General features: G+C 39.1%; 1 protein-coding gene across 2 annotated transcripts in view; it reads left to right on the top strand.

Moving 5' to 3' along the window:
* The window catches only part of arhgef10la (Rho guanine nucleotide exchange factor 10 like a), a 156,471-nt gene extending 147,837 nt beyond the window's left edge, over positions 1-8,634 (top strand). For both annotated transcript variants that reach the window (XM_088069371.1, XM_088069367.1), the window contains 2 exons: positions 1,445-1,567; positions 2,912-8,634. In XM_088069371.1, the coding sequence (XP_087925497.1) occupies positions 1,445-1,567; positions 2,912-3,456 (668 nt within the window). In that variant the 3' untranslated portion in view covers positions 3,457-8,634. The remainder of the gene's footprint in view (positions 1-1,444; positions 1,568-2,911) is intronic.
* The last annotated feature ends 11,176 nt before the right edge of the window (positions 8,635-19,810 follow it).

Below are 19,810 nucleotides of genomic sequence, written 5' to 3'. Positions count from 1 at the left end.
AGTGTAACATGGATTAACATTTTGTTCATTCAAAATCATCGCTCTCTGTTATTTCTTACAACATGAAACTTTCATAGGGTTGAGCAATATTTTGATAATATATTGTGATATGTAGCTAGTCTCAGACGTTATATCCCAGTGCTTTCATAGTGTTGTCTTATCCTGGTTTTAAAGGCTACATTACAGTAAAGTGATGTCATTTTCTGTAATGGCAGCAGTTTCCTGCTGCCATTATTTGCCCTGACCAACTCGGTTTTTGTATCCACATTACTGATGACTATTTATCTGAAATCTAATTTTGTAAATGTTTTGTGAAAGCACCGATAGTCAGCCCTGCAATAATATCACAATTATTGACAATTACCTTGATATTGATACCAAGGTATTTGGTCTAAAATATCATAGTATTTTATTTTCACCATATCACCTCGTATCGCCCTTAACATTAGACATCAGAGTGAAAAATTGTACCTATTAGTGTAATTTTCTGTTCAAACTACTGACAGAATGTGTACAAAACTTATCAGTTGTTCTGGATGATTAGATTCGTTTTCAGGTTAAAGTTGAGTGTGTTTACTGCTTTTTTAGGACATTAAACTAGAACATGTTCAAGGATCATGTCGCTCTGCCATTAGCAGCAACAACAGTTGCAAAAGGTCAGTAAGATATCTGACACAAAATAATTGAACACACCCAAAAAAGCCCGAGAAGAAGTCTGATCTAATAAAAAAATGATTGAAAACACCTGTGTTTGTGTGCAACATGCGCAGGTAAGGTTTTGTTCAGAAGACTTATAATGTCAGTATTTAGAGTAGCTTCAGGATGTCTGTCATTTTACCAATAAAAGAAAATTTCTCTGCATGTCAGTTTTGCTGTTACAATGGGAGGTGAAAACTTTAAAGCTCAATATTTCCAAACCTACCCAGATATCAAGCAGAGACATAAAACACCAGCTTCACAGTCGGGTTTCCTACTTTGTGCTTCTATAAGTTTTTCTTTCAACTGGGTCAGTAGCAAGTAGACAAATCCAATTTCTCATAATCTTATGTAACCCAGAGCCCTAGGTGGCTGTGCTGTGCATGTGTTGAGCTTGTCAAATACAGATTGATCACAGAGCTTAAACATTACCCAGAGCAAGCACTGATAACCAACAATCAAAGTATTTTTCACCTTTTTCATCACACTAGGAATGAACAGCTTCCAAAATACAGTGTTTTGAAGGAACTTCTGGAAATAATAAAATCAATTGGAGTTCATAATTCACTCTCTAAAAGATTGACCACGAAGTCTGTAGAAGTTGTGTCCTTTAGTCAACGGGGAGCATATTTTATGCTATACAAAAAAATCTTCATACTCTGTCGTAGCACTCTGTGCTATGTGTAATTTTATAACAGCAGGTGGTGGAGAAAACTCAAATCAATTTTCTATGTTCTCTACATTGCAGGTCAAAAGAACATGAGAGTCACGAGTCTGCTGATTTGCCAGGGGCTGTTGTGGGTGGGCACCGCCCAAGGCTTAATTATCACTCTTCCAGTTCCCAAACTGGAGGGCATCCCCAAAATAACAGGTATGGATCGGACGGGGCCGGCTGACTGTGATTGAACAGCCTCTCGAGAGGTCAAAAGGAAAAGCAAAGAAGTTATTTTTCATGATAGAAAATTACTCTGCACTGCCCATTATTGAGGTCACACTCCACATTTTTCTTGTGGCTCCAGGAATCACTGCAAATATTACCCTGCAGGCAACACACAAATCATGCTGTATATATATATATTGTAGCTGGGTAATTTAAAAACTGCCTGACAGCGTTTTGTTAATTATGCCAAGTGAATGAGGTCTTTAGTTTCCCACTCGCACAAAACCTTACACCATGACCACCTTATTCCCAGCTAGTTTATTGAATGCTATGTGAAAACAGCACAAACCTGAGCTTCTATTATTAATGTTACAGCAGCAGCATTTAATAAAAAATACAGTTAAGTGATGTACAGCATGACCAAGGGCGCAAGTCATTTTCAACCCATGCAGTTTGTGCTGTGATTTGCATAAAAAGATTTAACTGACAATGATTTGGACCCAGTCACAGTGCATATTTTTACTCCTACCCTTTGCATTTGGGTCGCACCTTGCCCCTCAGAACCAGGTTACAATGGGGGTTGGTTTAAATCTTCGTCTACGAAACGGGACAACCCTTCAGGATCCTGTGTCATCTCTTTGCTGGGGTTTATGTAAAGAGACAAGACGAGTGTTGCTGCAATATGGTGATTTCTTTTGCTTGGGCAACATCCAAGCAAAAGGTTCGTTCACATCTTAAGTTTCACACTATGAATCGATCAAACAAATCATCAAATTAAAAAAAACATTGATTCATTACCAGACAACTAGTGGTACTCTGCAGGCTAAAGTTAGCAACCTGTGCTCATACCCTGCCAGTCTGCACTGATATTAGAACAGCAACGTCGCTGCTGGTCTTCAGTTAACAAGGCTCCCGCAAATCCTTAAAAAGCCTTACAAAGCATTAAATTCATTCATCTAAAAATAAGGCCTGAAATGGTATTAAAATGTCAATCTTTCAAAAGTTTTTTAAAGGCTAATTGAATAATGTTTTTACAAGTACTTTTCACTTTAAAAAATATATATGTGACAGAATGCCCTTCTCATTAATGTCAACAAATTTTTATGTTACACTAAATATTGAAAAAATGAATAAATAAATAATCTTAAGTTATTGAACTCTCTTCTTTTTTTCAATTTTGGTAATTGTAAAATTAAAAACATTTTATTAGTCTACATCCTACCCATAGACGTGAACATGCTAAACAAAGGGTTAAGGGCTGAACGGTAGTGGCCGAGGCATGTATTTGGCTTTGTACTTTGACATTTAAATAACGCGTCTGCCTGCCTCCGACAGGAAAGGGAATGGTCTCTCTGAATGCCCATTGCGGGCCGGTGGACTTCCTGGTCGCCACCTCCAGCACTCTGTCTCCTGACCTGCTGAAGAGGGATTCTGTCGCGGATGGCCCAGACTCCGCCTTCGGTGGCGAGGACCGCAGTAACACGTCCTCTCAGGAATCCCTGCAGCAGTCCTACCAGGAAGACGGGAGAGGCAAAGGACGCGGCGTTCTGCTGCAGTACAAGCTGCGCTCCACATCAGGACTACCTGGACGGCCGCTGACGGCGCTGGGCGACGAAGCGTCTGACTCCTCCCTGGAGTCGTTGGAGCACAGTGTGGAAGATGGATCTATCTATGAGCTCAGCGATGACCCTGAAATGTGGGTTCGGGGACGTCCTTGTGAGAGGGACGGGGGACGCAGGGACAGGGTGATCTCTGCGGCGGTTATCTCTGGAGGCAAGGGCTTCCGTAGACTGAGAAAGGGATCAGAAGCAGGTACTAGGACAAGCGGCGAGGGTTTAGAGAATATTCTTATGGTATGGCAGCTCCCTCTGACGGTGTGATATGGAAAATTTACGCTAAGGTGACGGGTCTTTACAGACGTTTACCCGGCGCAGCCTTGAATCAGGCGCTTATAAATTCAAGGGATTTGAATAAACATGTATGATGTAACGGCGTTGCCGATGTCGTGGAGCTTGAGGTGATTTAGCCTGCGGAATAAGGACGTTAAGACGTGCTGTTTACCAGAGGTACTGTCGGCCTATAGGACGCTTTGAATGTTGAGGGTTGTGCGTCATCGCCCTCTCAGCCCTGCCAGAAGCCGACACAGATTAGTTCCGTGTGATTGTCTTGATCTGGTTCCTCTTCTCGCCTTCGTTAAGATTGATATGCCTCAATTTAACCTCATCACTGCGGCGTCGGCTCGGCCACATTTATTTTATGCGAAGGACTCGTGTGTGAGCGGCCGTGGACAGCACGCCTTTCACAGGCAGCCTTTGCTGAATCTGCCATGCTCTGCAGAGTTAGAGATGGACATCTTTTATCTGATCCTGTGGGAGAGATCCCATCTGTTTAGAGCTGAAAGCTGGGGACCTCCACCGCATCACAAAGCACATTAGCATCACTTTATTAGCTTTGCCAGCCTCTCTCTCATCCCATACAATGTGAATGTACGATACTTCTATTGTGTCTCGAAATTGAATCTGTGCTCTCGTAAAAAAAAAAAAAAAAAACTATTTCATTTTTCCTGTTTTGTTGCAGCTGTTGCAGAAATGATTTTTGGTTACGAAAAATGGGTCGCTTCCAAGATCTTACCATGCCTTTATTAAAGAGGGTCATGGTAGAACAGAAAAAAACAAAACGGTTGTGAGACTGCAAAACTGTTTTTAAAACCACTGATTTACAAAACAAACGTTTCACCAGTCAAAGACATTATTGCTCTGCATTACAGAATCTATATTTGCACTGTAGAAATCCTGTAATTATTACAGAGTTATTGAGGAAATGAAACTTCTTGGTGCCACATTTTAGAGTATTATCTTGCCCAAGTACTGTAAATACCAGATATCGCTTCCATTATTCACCGTCATCCATCAGAGAGAAAACAAATGTGCACACAGAGTTGTTTCGCAGCTCACTTTAGCTGGAAACTCCAGTTACACATCAAAAGCAAAACGCTACAAACGAATGATGTAATCAAAGAGCTGCAGCGAACGGAGGGAACCTGAGAGAGACACTGATGAGCATGTTTACGTGCACATCAAATTTCATTAATATACAATATGATTCCGATTAAAAATGGTGTTGTACAATACATAGCAGAAGGGTCTGTGTTACAGTAACAGGCACTGATGTGTGTTATCTCTGATATTAGCCAGGACGAGACGAGTCTGCAGGTTTTATTTGCTCTGGCAGATGCGTCTGGTCCTCCTCCTGTCCAGACAGATTTCCAGACAGCTTGGCTGGAGTCGGCCAATCACAGCCATGTTTTATATGGTGTGTGTTTCAGATGTCTGACAACTTACGGAAACTTGTGCGAAATATGTGATGATGTTTTCTTCAGCCGCGCGCCCTCGTGTTGGCGACACCACAGCTAAATCTGGCCCACACCAAAAGATCTAAACAGATGTTGAAAAAAGTGAAAGACTCCACACATAAGGACATGTGGTGATAAAATGAACAGTTCTGCACCTAAAGTGTGTGAAAAGCACATTTTGGCCAAAAACAGCACATTAAAAGATTCCATTCACCAACAACCAGAGTCTCGACTCTCGAAACTGCAAGTCTCACATTCAGACGAGATTTTCGAGTGAACAAACGAAGCGGACGACTGGCAGGAAGACCTAGCTGTTAGTTTTTGTACGACGGGAAAAGATGGGTGAAGTCATTAGACGGTGTGTACATGTTACAGCACAAATTGGAAGATGTAAAAAAAAAAAAAAAAGGCGCGCTGTTGAGGCGTTCTTGAAAACAAGTTGGCTGCAGCTGATGTGGAACTTTATGTTTAAGGACTATTTTCATATTCTGATGGCAGAAAGGTGTGCACAGATATGTTGGTGCTGCACCATCACAGCTCATCGCTGCACGCTGTAGTCGGTTTCATCAGTCTGTTATAGAGCACTATGTCAGGTTTCATCGACCTGATTGGTTTTTGATGTACGACCATTAATGACGCCCGTTGGAAACAGAAAATGAAGGGAGGTTCCAGACTAAAGGCCTTTGCACACCGAGTCGTTTTTTGTCGCACTTCTAAAAATAAATACGACCTCAGGTTGTGTCAGTCACGTTTACATACTGACTCCAAAACTTTCATCCGTTGTTAAAAAACTCTCAGAACAGGTTGGATTTCTGCGCAGGTGGAGACCTTAGACTACATTCAGTAAACTTTGTCCCATCAGCACTTGTTTTCATGCTAATATTCAGTAAATTCTTCTATGTTAATGCAAATGTTACTATTTTATGATCAAATTTTGAGGATGCACATAAACAGCTTGTCGTGGCTTTTGGGTGGAAACCTCATATTTCCATTTTTGATTTGAAGTTAAAAGATCACATGGTCTGTCTTTAACCTAATAGGCTTATTTATAAAACCCTTTTAACCACATTTTAATAATAAAAGTCTCGAGGCTTTTTGCAAGCTCCTTTTTTCTTTTTTTTTAACTTATGAAATATTGAGTTTTTGAAAAAACAACAGGAGTTTGTTGAATGGGAGCTGGTATGAGAAGCACTCAGTGGTACAGTGTTTGAAGTGTTTGCTTCATAACTTCTTAATTAAAAGTTATCGTAGCATTTTTCAGCCTGGACGTTTGACATTGGCATCTGTTTTGCACACAGAAGCAAAAGTACATATCTTACAGCGCACATTTTTCACAGCATGTTGAACGAGTAGGTGGAGTATCATGCAAGTTTCCGAGTATGAACACAGCTTTGTGGATTTTCAATAAACCGAGCGATGCTGAAGGTTATGGTATATCATTTTTCTCCACCTCTATCTCTACTTAGCCCCTCCACCACACGTGGAATCTCATCTTATCCTTTCATCACAGATGAAGCGTAAAGTTCATGTTTTTGTATTTCCCTGAGGCACATTGAGGTTTATTTTCCCTTTTCTTCTCCTCCTCACAACCGAAGTTCAAAAGCATTTAAACATCTCGCTGTCAGCCTGAATCATTCAAAAAGGAAAATATACGATGATGTAAACCGTCCTTGGATGCTGTCATCTAAATGTAAATCTCAATGTCACGTCAGAAACGTATACTGTTAATTCATGTGAGATTGAAAGCCGCTGGAGCCACAGCGGCCCTGATGGTCACTATAGAGACAGTTTGTTAAATCAGTGTGTGTTCACAGAGTTTCATGAGCTTCTCCGCCAACAACTGAGATTTAATCTCCAAAGTACGGTGACATTTGATGGACACTGACTCATACATTTCATTTGCTCACACTTCATGTGTACAGGTAATATCCATGCACTGAATATTAATACTTATGAATGAACGTACTGTACTACTAATTAGATCTGTTACTGAACTAATTAATCCCTTTTGAAAAGACGACTGCAACAGTGTTGATGTTTTAAATGAGACTGTATAAGACCGTTTATTTTCCTGTGGTGTTAAAGTTTATTACAAGTTGGTTCTTTTTTTTTAATGTTTTTTTTTTTTTTTTAAAGATTTGGCCATCAGTTATTACAGCACGTACTCTACAAGCTAACTGCTGAGATCTGAGAACAAGGTGACATTTCTTAAAGAAGAAACGCAAACAGTCACATGATCAAACAGGTTTATAGACCCTGGATAACCAGACTTATTTGGAAAAAAAATATCAGGAAAATATTTATTTTATTCTCCAAAGTGAGTGTTGAAATGATCCGTCACAGTTTATAGACCAAGCTCGAGTTCCAAGCTCAACTTTGACATTTCCAAACCGCTGAGACCTTCAGTTGACCATCTGTTGTACAACTGTGTCGTGTTTGTAATATTTTGGCTCCGGATGCATATTTTTGTTCAAAGAGAGTAGAAACTGAGCCCCACCTAAACTCGACATGCATTCTGTTTTTATGTTAAAACCTGACCTGAAACTTAAAGGAACAGGACTGAAGTGTTACATTTTTCCCTGTCACACAGTTTTTATCACCATAGTTGCACCTTACCTGTTTACTATGATTTCACGAGGCGCCTTGTAAATCACCATCAAAAGGCACAAATGTCACACTCGCAAGTTACGAAATGTCATGCAGTTATTTAAACAGAGTTTGAATAAGTGTATATCAAGTCAAACCTTTCTGACCCATAAACCAGCAAACCAGAGCTAAAGTTTCTTTCAATAACAATCTGCCTGTTGTTGGCTATATTGTCAGTCATTTTCAGTAAATATTACAATATAAATCTTGTTTTTTCTGTTTATTAATAAAACGTAGGAAGATAGCTAGGGCTCACTCGTTTTTAAAGTGGTTATGTCTTGAGTATGATCTTGAGTGCACAGCTGATACACTACGTGGTTTGTTTACAAGAGCGCGCAGCTGATAGGTACAGTTATTTGTTTACATGACGTTACAGAAGTGCATTTTTAAACAATTCAGTGTGGAAAGAGAGATGCTTGCTTACTTTTAGGACACGGTGTTAGCCCCTCAGGCTGTGGGTCAACCCGCACATCGCTACCACAAACTCATCTTAAAGTGTAACAGCTGTTAACTAAACTACTTTTATTATCCAAGCGTCATGGTTTATTTGGCGTTATTGTGAAGGAAGGTGATGGCATCCACCATGGATGGCTGTAGGGTTTTTCTCCTCTGTTAAAGCAAACTTCCAGCAATTCTTACGTTCTGTTAGCTGCTGCTGCTAGCTGGAAAGGCCAAAATGCCCCGAGCAAGCACACTGAGTTTCGAGCAACGTCCTAACAGGTCCCATCGGGTTCAGGTCGGGTAACCACACTTTAGTTTACGACCTTTTTGATCATCTGACTGTTCCTTTCTCAGACTTTGTAAGAGCAGCATCTCACTGATGACTTTGGTGAGTAAAATTACAATAACTGATTGAAACGATGGCCAGACCTGCAAGAGTAAGGGTACAAAACACAAGTAATAAACCAGAATAATCCTTTGAGCAAAAAGTATTACGCTTCGTGCCATCTCAGGCATGTGGAACCACAGTGCTCATATTCTTTTGGTACAATATTTGAATGTTAATGTCTAAACATTGTCTAACAAGCTTATGCTGAATTAAAAACATGTTAAAATGTGAGTTTGGTGTGTTTTTTTAATCCAATTTAGAGTGATGCTGGTTGATGCTGTTTAAAGTTACAGTAGTTTAGGTTTTAGAGATATGCTGTATATTATATTTGTAGCAATATGATGCAAATGATGTTGCACTTTTGCTGCTTCTCTATGACTCAGCAGCAGAAAATCCCATCTTTGATGTATCGTTTGGCTTATTTTCTCACTTTTTTGGTTATTCAAATAAAAAAAAAAATCTCACCTCTGCATCTGCTGGAGGCCAGTGCTTTAGAAAAAAAAATAATAATTTTGTCACGTAATAGTAAGAATACAGGAACTGAAAAAACAATGTTAAAAACAATGTAAATGGTAATTTTATTCTCATCTGCGTTATATTATTAATATCCGACCCTCTATATCACATCTGGGTCATATCGTCTGCTTTATTTGTCTCTTAAAGGAGAATTTATTTTGCCAGTTTTTGGGTAATTTCTTCTATAGTTGCTCCATTGTCCTCTTTCCATGTTTTGAAAGAAATCAAGGGGTTCAACTGGTAAAAATACTGACTAAAGCAGTTTCACATTGGAAAACAAAAATGTAAAAAAAAAAAAAAAAATGCTCTCTTCACGGAGGGGCTGCTGATCTCTGTGTCTGACACGAAAATGCGAATGCTCCTGTCTCAAGCCAGTGTTTGATTTGTCCGTTCTGGGCTACTGTAGAAACATAGCGCACCAATATGGTGGACTCTGTATACAAGGACCTGCTCCGTATGTAATAAAAACAGTTCTTATTTTCAGGTGAATATACACATTTATGATATTGTATTTCATTTCAGCCAATATATCGTTTGAGACCTTGGGCAACATCCCTTTTGCTTGTGTTATTTTCAGTTGCCTTTCACAAATATTTAAACCTTTGTACCCAGAGCAAATTGGTGCGATTTCTTTCAAAACATGGGAGAAAAAAAGCAAAGCAGCTTGGTAAGAAATGTTCCACAAAGTGCAATTTATTCATAGATTCAGAAAATTGTTTTTAAGGAAAAATGTCTAAGAAAAAAAGGGAAAAAGGTACGGAAAAAATGTATCTCTAAATATCATAATTTCATATATAAAATTATTATAATTTTTAAGCCCTTTTTCCAGTTCATTTCCTTCTTTGTGACTTTCTGTGTCTTTTTTTTTTTGTTTGTTTAACTAATTTTCAGTTAATTTTGTTTTATTAGGTTCTTTGGTCATTTCTTCTGTTGTTACACATCACCTTCTCCTCATGTTTTTGAAAGAAATCAAGCTAATTTGCTCAGGCTTAAAGGGTTCGGCTACAAAAGCGAAACAAGATTTAGGGAATAATAGCATCCTAAATTTCCTTAAACTGACATTTCTTGTCAATTTTAGGCAAACTGCACTTTCTCTGAGTGCAGTTATGAGTAACCTTAGTTAAATGATCACCACTGAGATTTGGCTTTATGCCTCTTCACCTTCATCTTAGGTGGAGTGCCAGCGGCTTATGTCGTCGCTGGCACACTACACTTGAGGGAGACGAGCGGGATTGTTACGAGCGAGCTCAAACTGCAGGTGAAAACACACGGGGGAACCCCTGCCATCCTCCTCCTCCTCCTCCTCCTCCTCCCCTCCTCTATCTCTCTCTGCTTCTCTTCATCTCTCTCCCCGCCTGTTCCTTTATCCTTCCTTTCTCTCAACACGTGTCAAAGAAGTCTGCACAGAATACAGATCCATCCATCATGCTAGGAAATAAAGCGTAGTGCTGTTTCCTCGTGACCAATCATCAGGTCAATGTGTGCTGTTGCCCTTTGACCTTAAAGTTACATTAATAGCCTCCTCCTCCTCCGAACTCCACGTGGAGCAGTCAGGCCACATAAAGGCCCCCCTTTGGCGCTGACAATGTCACATCAAGTGGCGTGGTGCGGGCGGAGCGAGCCGCACATCCACTAAAATCAGCCTCAGCAGCCTCCAGGAAATTATCAGGAAAGGTCAATGAGGAGAGAAACCATAGATGATGTAAAAATATCAGTCAGATGGAGGTTCAGGTGTGTGGAGCAACATTTAGATAATTATCAGGACCAGATGAGGCTTTTAAACATACTGCAGTTTCATGTAAATCACCTTGAGGCTGCATATGAGATGTATTTTTATATGAACACTAACAAGCACAGATATTTGTTTGTTTGTTTGCTTTTTCACTTAAAGGGATCCTATTATGCTTACACGGATCATATTTGTATATAGTATATATACTGCTATATATACTATACTATATATATAATAGATAGTATAGTATAAGAGATATTTTAGAATGGGTTTACATGCTTTGTGCTGTATGCTCTTACCATCTTTTCATTTTTAATTTATTTAATTGTTCACCTATCTTTTATTTTTTTTTACTGTTTTATCTCATTCTTCTTGTTTTCTGATGTGATGTTGTCTTCTTATTTTTGTATTATTTTTTATCATCTTTTATTCTTATATTAAAAATATATATCCATTTGGTACTTAAACTGCCTTATTTGCTTCTTTCTTGCTGATCCTTTTTGTGTGTGTGTGTTTTCTATATAAGTTCTATATTATTATTATATTACTTTAAAAAAAGACTGCATGCATTTAACAAGCAGAACTTTATTTTGAAAAGACACAATGCATGTGAGGAGTGGAAATTGACGCGTCCCCGAGCGTCCAAAACTGACGCTGAAGTGTACTGAGAGCGGCGTATTTTGACCAAGCATCAAGTTTTGATGATTTGAGAGTGAGAATGAGTGTAAATCAATGACCAGCAGATGTGTGAGAACGGTGAGTGAAGTCAGCATCTTTTTATTTGTTTGTGTTGTTTGTTAGATTGGCGGCTAACTGAAGTTCGTGTTTGTAGGACAAATGTTTGCCGTCAGACATTTCACCATGCTAACGCTGACTGTGCTCCGTGCACTGGTGTCTGCGTTGTGCTGCAGAGCTCATGTTTCTTCACTGGTGTTGTTTTGAAGTCTGTTTCCATGTTGATATTTTTTCTCTGTATTACAAAGCAATTCATGTATGAGATGTTCTTAAAACTTGTGCAAATTGTTTTGACTTCTTTCAAAATCTCGGTTAGAAAGCAATGAGCAACTTCATAAGACACGGTCCCTAAATTAGCAGGAAGTTAGTAACAAATAAATAAATAAATAAAATACAATTTTAAAAAGTACTGAGTACTACGCAAAAAGTAATAGTAAAAATGACCCTAAAAATACATTTAAAAATGAAGGAAAGCAACAACAACAACAAAGTTTATAAATGTTTTTTCTGTAACATAATCTAAAATATATGGTTATAATTTGATATATTTGGTTATGATAATTAAACATTTAGTTATGTGGGCATGTGGAAGTGTAACATTACATGAGCAACTTCATAAGACATGGCCCTGAAATTAGCAGGAAATTAGTAGAAAAATAAAAATAAAATTAAATTTTAAAAAAATACCAAGAAAATTATCTGAAAATAGGCAAAACAGTATAGTGAAAATGACCCTAAAAATACATTTAAATAATGAAGGAAAACAACAAGTTTATATATGTTTTTTTCTGTAACATAATTTAAAATACATGGTTATAATATGATATATGGTTATGATAATTAAACATGTTACAGTTACTATTTTCTTGTCGCCTTTTACTTATTTTTTGCAGTTTGCGGGACATTATTTTACTCATGTTGCTCATTGCCTTTTTTTCTCGTGTTTTCAAACAAAATCAAACCAATTGGCTCTGTTGATTCAACTTTTTAGGGGTTAATCTAGCTTGTCCAAGCCTACGTTTGAATCACAGATTTTAGTGAAACCCAGTAACGTAATATGAAAACACCTCTCTAACTACAAACTTTGCACGGATACAAGTTAGTAAAGTCAAGGTCGCACATTTTAGAGGACATGAACAGAAGAAAAACACATTTTTTTGTTGTGTTGTGCTGTCTTCTATCATGGTTCAGTTCAATATGCAAAATACAAAAAATGGGCATCAGAAAAAGATGCATTCTCTTGCATTAATACGCCTCCTCATCCTCTGTGGATGTGTATAATCTAGGCTTTGTTTACTTGTACTCTTTTCAGTTTTGCTGCAAGCTCTCATTTACCCAAACTTTTTGGCTCGTAGATGTTATCCTGGGAGCACCCAATCCGCAAACCGGCATCCAGCAACACAATAAAAACCACACAACTGCACGAAGCTCCTGAAAGCCTCCATAAAACTCCAGAAGTGAGAGTGTAACACTGATCTGATAAAGCGACTGCTGAATCGCACCTTGTACCTGGGTCAGCATTAGACACATCCTCGCCTACGAGCAGACAAAATGAGAGGACGAAATGCTGCGCAAGCATTTTGCTGTCAAGTCTCAAAACGGTATGGGGCATAAATATGAGTGCTTTTTCTGGTGGGACTTCAGCAAAAACCCCTTTTTCTAAACCTTTCTATAGATATTTTCTGCCAATTAACCCTGCTTCAGGATAGATTTGCCTATCTCGAGCCCCAGCTTTGCGCCTGTGCAGCTCGCGGCGTCACTCTCCCTGCGTCTCAGGTATAATTTGCATGCCTCAGTCAAGGCTAAACTGAAGCAGATGAAGCGTTGCGGTTTGAAGGTCTCCCTGCTTTATCTGCCGACTCCTAAAAGCCAGGCATATTTGCATTGCTTTTCATTTCCGCAGGCTTGGCAGCAGGGATGATAAAGGGGGGAGAGCACACTGTACAAACCTTGCTTAACAAAGGAAGCAGTAGCTAATGATTTGCATAGGGAGAAAGCACGGATAAGGCCCGCACAGGGCTGCCGCGGGTGTCATTATCGCCCTCCATCAACGCTCCCGGCTGATGCCTGTCAACATCCAGTGCTCAGCCCTGCAGAGAGGAGGCTGGGTCACATCTTGGCGTCTGATGCAGCTGTCTCCTCTGGCAAAGGCAGACTCACGTGACAAAAAATAAATAAAAATCTATATTTCAATAGAGGATATTGTTTTCCAGTTCACCTAACTTCTAGATCTGAGGTATAAACCGCCACAATGCCCGCTTAGTCTCACACTGCTGACACGTTGAGTCGTTTTGGGTTTTTTTTAACAATGCTCTCAGTGCTGCTCACAGATATGTTTTATTTACCACTTTTTAATCATGCAACAGATTAATGAAAATTTGATCAATGTACATTATTCAACTTGTCCTCCAGGAGAGGGGTCTGCTTAATGGCATGACACAGTGCCTGTATTGAATAGTTATCATCTCCCACAATATTTATCCCTCTGTCCGTCTATTTGTACTTGGGTGTTGAAAAATAGATGTTGTGCTCTGTAACCGTGGCATCCGTGTAATGCAGGGACACTCAGGGGCCCAGGGGCCAGTCGCAGCAGCCCCGTGAATGTTTTTAGAATTTTAGGACTTCGCTGGGATATTAGGAAATGTATAGGATCTAGGACGTTTCCCGAATTTTAAGATTCTATAGGAAAAAATAGGGATTTTAGGATGTTTCTAAGATTTTTGGGCGTTTCTCGGATTTTAGGACATTTCTACGATTTCATGTAATTTCCAGGATTTTAAGACATTTCAAGGATTTTTGGACATTTCTTGGATTTTAGAAAGTTTCTCAGATTTTGGAATATTTTGAGGATTTTAGAAAATTTCTTGGATTGTTGGAGGTTTCGAGGATTTTAGAATGTTTCTAGGATTTAACAATGTTTTATGATTAGGACATTTCTAGGATTTTATGTAATTTCCAGGATTTTAAGACATTTCAAGGATTTTAGAAAGTTTCTCAGATTTTGGAATATTTTTTGGATTTTAAGAAAATTTCTCGAATTGTTGGTCGTTTCTAGGATTTTAGAACATGTCTTGGATTTAACGGTGTTTTTAGGATTTTAGGACATTTCTAGAATTTGAAGACATCATTTGGATTTTAGGACATTTGTGTAATTTTAGGAAGTTTCTAGGATTTTAAAACATTTTAAGGATTTTGAGACATGTCTTGGATTTAAGGACATTAGTGGCTTAGCTGGACCTTTGTCAGGAGGTGTAGGGGATGCTCCACTGACACTTTTTTTTTGATAACCCGGCTCTATTTTGATGTTGATTTTTGCACTGACACCTTTGGTACACTAAAAGTACAAAAACAATTCCCTGCGTGAATCAGTCCATTTTCATTGTAAATTTGAAAATGGTTGGGAGGCCACCCGGCACCCTATCGGGGACAGAAATTGGCCTGAGGGCCATAAGTATAACTGGTGCTTTCTTATACTGTGCCTCCCATTGGCTTTTTTCTCAGTCTGTAAAATCATAATAGGTGAAGTGCAGCTGAGGATTTTTATAGGCAATTTCCTCAAAACACGTTTATATAATGTCTCAGAGCTGCTGCTCCTATCCCTGCTCTTATTTACTGTTATATATGTATAAAGATGCCAGTTTTACATGCTCTACACTTCCCGCCGTCATGCAGTGTTTTATTTTCTTAGACTGTTTGGGCCTTTGAAGGGTGACCTTCAATTCATATATCTATTGCTATAACTCTCTGCTACTATCTCAGTGGGACCTCTGTGGAGAAGATAAAATTTCTTTTTATGTTTCGCAGTGAATCAAGTCACTTTATGCCAATATTTCTCTGACTATTCAAACAAAAACGTTAGCATTCAGGCCGAGCCTTTCTCCTTTTTGCATCCTTGTTGAATTTGGATGGCAGCCAGAGAACATTTCAGAGGTAAATAACACGTTGCATGTGGCTGTAACCTGGCTGCATTTCACCAGAAATTTCACTTGAACCATTTTCGGCATCAGAAACAACAACGTTTCATCTTGGCTTTCTCCTTCTGTCTGTTTGACACGCTGATGCAAAACTTGCATCACCTGCAGCTGACAGGAATGCTGAGCAATATTCATTTGGAGGAACAGTTTGTAAGATGTAAGGAGATCTAGTGGCGTCTAACGGTGACAACTGCAGATTGTAACCAGCTGAAGCTTCTCCTGGTCAGGATTCCTTCACAGCTCTGAATTATTAACAGAGGTCTCTTTGTTTCCATCACAAGTTATTAAAACCCATAAAAATTCTTAATAAAGCAGTTTCAGTATTTCTCCATGTCTGAGACCAACTGCTAACCCAACACCTGCTCATGTGTGCACCCTTTTTTTTCACTATTAATCCTTAAGATCCTGAGCACATTTGTTTGATTTCTTTTGAAAAAATCAGGAAGAAGGCAATGAGCAACAGAAGAAGAAATGGCCCATAAATTAGCAAGAAATTAGTTAAAAAAAAAAAAAAAGACCTGATAAATAAACTAAACACTGAAAAACCCAAACAAATTAATGAAAAGTTATAAGAAAATGACCTTAAATTAATTAAAAAAACAAAACAACTTAACTTAAAACCAAAGAACAAGGACATGACTTGGAAAAAGTGCTTAAAAATGATAATTAAGTAACATAATTTAAAATATTTAATTATGGAAATGATGCTATCATTTTTTCCCCAAGCTTTGTCCTTTAGTTTTTCAAAATAATTTTCTAAATCCATTAAATTTGTGAAACATTTCTAACTAAACTGCTCATTGCCTTTATAAAAGAAATAATCTTGGACAAATTTGCTTAAGGCTCAAAGGCTTATATACTTCATATACGTCAAAGGTGTCTGAAAGCAGCACAAGAAAAGTGATGGGTTTCAACTACAGGACACTGAGGTTTTTACCGTGAGCCAAAGTATCTACAGATTCATATCTTCCTCTCCAAAACAAACGGACCATGTTATTTAAACTGGTAAAAACACTGAATAAACCAGTTTCACGTCTCAGATCGGTGTTTGGAAAACACTGTTTGGCATGTTTGAGTCAGGCTGCTCGTCCAGCAACTGCTAATGTTTGCACTTTTTTTTCCTCATCCAGACGTTCAAGAGGTTTTCACTGGGAGCCGAATTATCTGCAGAAGTCTCTTCCTCTCCAAAACAAACGGACCAGATAATTTATTCCGGCAAAAATGCTGAATAAAGTGTCTTGTTTGTCCGTTCTGGGCTAATGTAGAGAATATAATAATAATACTAACAATAATAGATTTTTATTCATAATGCGCTTTACATTTGAAACAAATCTCAAAGTGCTACAAGATAAAATCAATAGCATAAAAAACAGATAAAAATTACAAAAAACACATATTTACACATAAAGCATAAAAGCAACTAGAGCAACCAGCAAGAAGTTAATGTTCTGCTAAAAAGGAATATGACTTATAATATGGCGGCGTAATGTGCCAATCTCCATAGATGAGGACCTGCTCCGTATGTGGATATAAACAGCTCATTTTAACACAAAAAATCTTTTTTTCAGGTGATTTTACACAAAAATACCCCACAGTTATTATGTTACATTACATTTCTGCCAATATACCTGCCTAAATCCTGGACATTTAATGATAGCCGTGTCTCCAACAAAGTTTACAGTATTTTGGCTCTCGGCAGTTTGGTCCAGTTTTGTCTTTTTCTTGCTACTTTTTTGAGTTGCTCTCGTTCACTGACATCCTTCTCTCCATCGCTTCCTCTCCGCCCTCCTGGGGGAAGAGATGTACGCTGCATTTTAGTTTTCCTCTACATGACAGATGGAGGCTATTAAAACACATTTTCATTGTATTATAGTAAATAACGCAGCCATGTTTTGTATAATGTTGCCGTTCTCAAGATGGTGCTAGAATGCAAGAGTCATATCCCCATCATGTCCTGGGTTTACATGTACAGCGTACCATGTCTGTGATTTAGCCACAGATGGTTTTCACTTAACTGCAGCAGCTCAGTTGTTGTTTGATTGCACAGTGAAGTTTGGAAAAAAAAAGAAAAAAGCTCTATCACCAGCTCTTCAAGCCTGATTTCCAATCTTACAGAAAGTGCGACTGAGTAATGGACTTTTTCCACAAGGTGTCGGCGCTCACAGCCACACGCTCGGAGCAGTTAAGATTCTTAGTTTTTCAAAAGGTATAGAAAATCTATATCACTGGTGGCAGGTTTGATATTTATTCAAAATGCACTCGCTCTCTTGATAAAAAGAGGAGAGGAGGTTTGGCTTTGCAGGGAGCTTGGCAGCTTAGACGCTGTCTGTTTTATAGGGTGGACATTCACAGTAACCAACGATGACAGTTTCTATTTTTATACCCCTCAGTCCTCTGAGAGAGATCCTGAAATCCAACACTGTCATAGCGCTTGCCTGTGGAAAAAAAGGAACAAAAACCTTGTTTAAAAACGACAGGGTTGTAAAAATATTTGATTTGTAGTAGCTCATAATTGTCTGTAACTGGCCGCACGTTATGAGAAGATGATGCGTTTTTTAGATGATGTCATTCAACCTTGAAATGATGCCCGTCACATGCAGTTTCCAGTAACAGAGAAGAAACGAGTGCTGAGCAAAAAGGTTAATGACATAATGTATTCAAAGTGAGTGATATTAAAAAAACACTGATTCCATGTTATGGGTAAGGACCATTTTAAAAAAACTTTAAAAAAACTAAAAAAAGCAATTACAACTCTTTGTTGCTTTTTATGTAAGGTGGAAACCTGTAGTGGCAGGCTAAGGAAGTCAGACCACGACGTACGAAAGTCCACTTTCAGTGTTTCAGGGAGAGGTGAATGTGTCAGACCAGGCCCCAGGAACAACGCTTAGCCTTACGTCCAACATTTTCCCACTGGCCTTTTGCAGTATTGTATCAAAAAAATCCCCTGTGGTCAAAAAATATTTTCCCTATCGAGTGCCCAAAGGGATGATGTTTTAGAGGTTAGTGTCACCCTGGTTCCCTCATCAAAAAGCCTATTGGATTTTTCCATGGGATTTCTTTCTTTCTTTTTTTAAAAATGTTTTTGCGACGTTTTTGCGGGTGCTGCGGGTGTTGCCGGCGCTGCGGGCACTGCGGGTACTGCGGGTGTTGCCGGCACTGCGGGCGCTGCGGGTGCTGCGGGTGCTACGGGTGCTGCGGGTGCTACGGGTGCTGCGGGTGCTGCGGGTGCTGCAGGTGCTGCAGGTGCTGCGGGCGCTGCGGGTGCTGCAGGTGCTGCGGGTGCTGCGGGATGATGCTCTGTTGTGTCATTTGGCCACCTGTGAGAAACCAGAGAGGTCACTCTCCCTATGTAGATATAAACAGCTCAATAAAAGGTAATGAAAACACAATGATTTTATATCTCACGTGATAATAAACGAATTAAAAAACATAGTCATGTATGTTAATGTATACGCCTAAGTCCTCCACACTGGACCTTCTGTTCCTGTGCTATATACTTAAATTCATTTGAAATTTGTAAAAAACTATTGTTTATTTTTTTCTGGAGGACTGGCTTCCATCAGGTCAGTAAGCTCAGCCACTGCAGTTGTGATACAAGTTCACTCCCACTCTGCCTCGCCTCTGAAGGATGCTCCTCAGCCGCTGTGCTCTGCGAACGCTCCGAAGAGAAGGTCACGCTCAGAATCAACAAGCAGAGACTCAGTCGCTGCTCTGAATTCATGAACAGTTAACTACACTGTAGTTTGTTGCCAAAGTACAAACTGATGCTTGTGATGCCAGTTTACAGACATGGCTCTCATTTGAACACTTTGCATAATGGGATAGGTACAAAAACAGTATTAATGTCACACCAGCTGTCGACAAAACACATGCAGCCCATTGGTTCCATTTTTGCTTTGGTCGTTAACACAACAAATGCAAAGAGCGAGCGCATCAGGGAAAGGTTTGTTGATACCTTTGTTCTAAAACAGATGGGACTGGTTGGTTCTTTGTCATCGCTTGGGGTAGTTGTCATAGTCGACATCAAAATGGACCATGCAGACATGTATTTTCCACTCGGTGTGATTTTTTTTGTCTCATCACTAATAGAGGATTTACCTCATGGGCATGTGAAGCAGGTTTAATGTAGCAGTTTATCGTCCTGCCTTAGGATTACAGCACAGCTACAGCAGTGATACTCAGCCTGCTTGGCTTCGGGGCCACTCTGGCCGCAAAATGACAGGAGACCAGGAGCTAGTCTCAGCAGCCCTATACGTGTTTCTAGGATTTTAGGACATTTCTTGGATGTCAGAATGTTTTTAGGACATTTTTAGGATTTTAGGTCATATTTAGGATTTTAGGGCATTTTCAGGATTTATGATGCTTTTTAGGGCTTTTTTTAAAAAAGGATTTTAGAGCATTTCTGGGATTTTAGGAGATTTCAAGGACTTTTTTAGGTTTGTCAGATTTT

Source organism: Plectropomus leopardus, chromosome 2 (genome assembly GCF_026936395.1).
Source record: "Plectropomus leopardus strain MGB_pleo_1.0 chromosome 2, ASM2693639v1, whole genome shotgun sequence".
Taxonomy (NCBI): domain Eukaryota; kingdom Metazoa; phylum Chordata; class Actinopteri; order Perciformes; family Serranidae; genus Plectropomus; species Plectropomus leopardus.
This window is presented reverse-complemented; position numbering and strand designations above follow the sequence as displayed.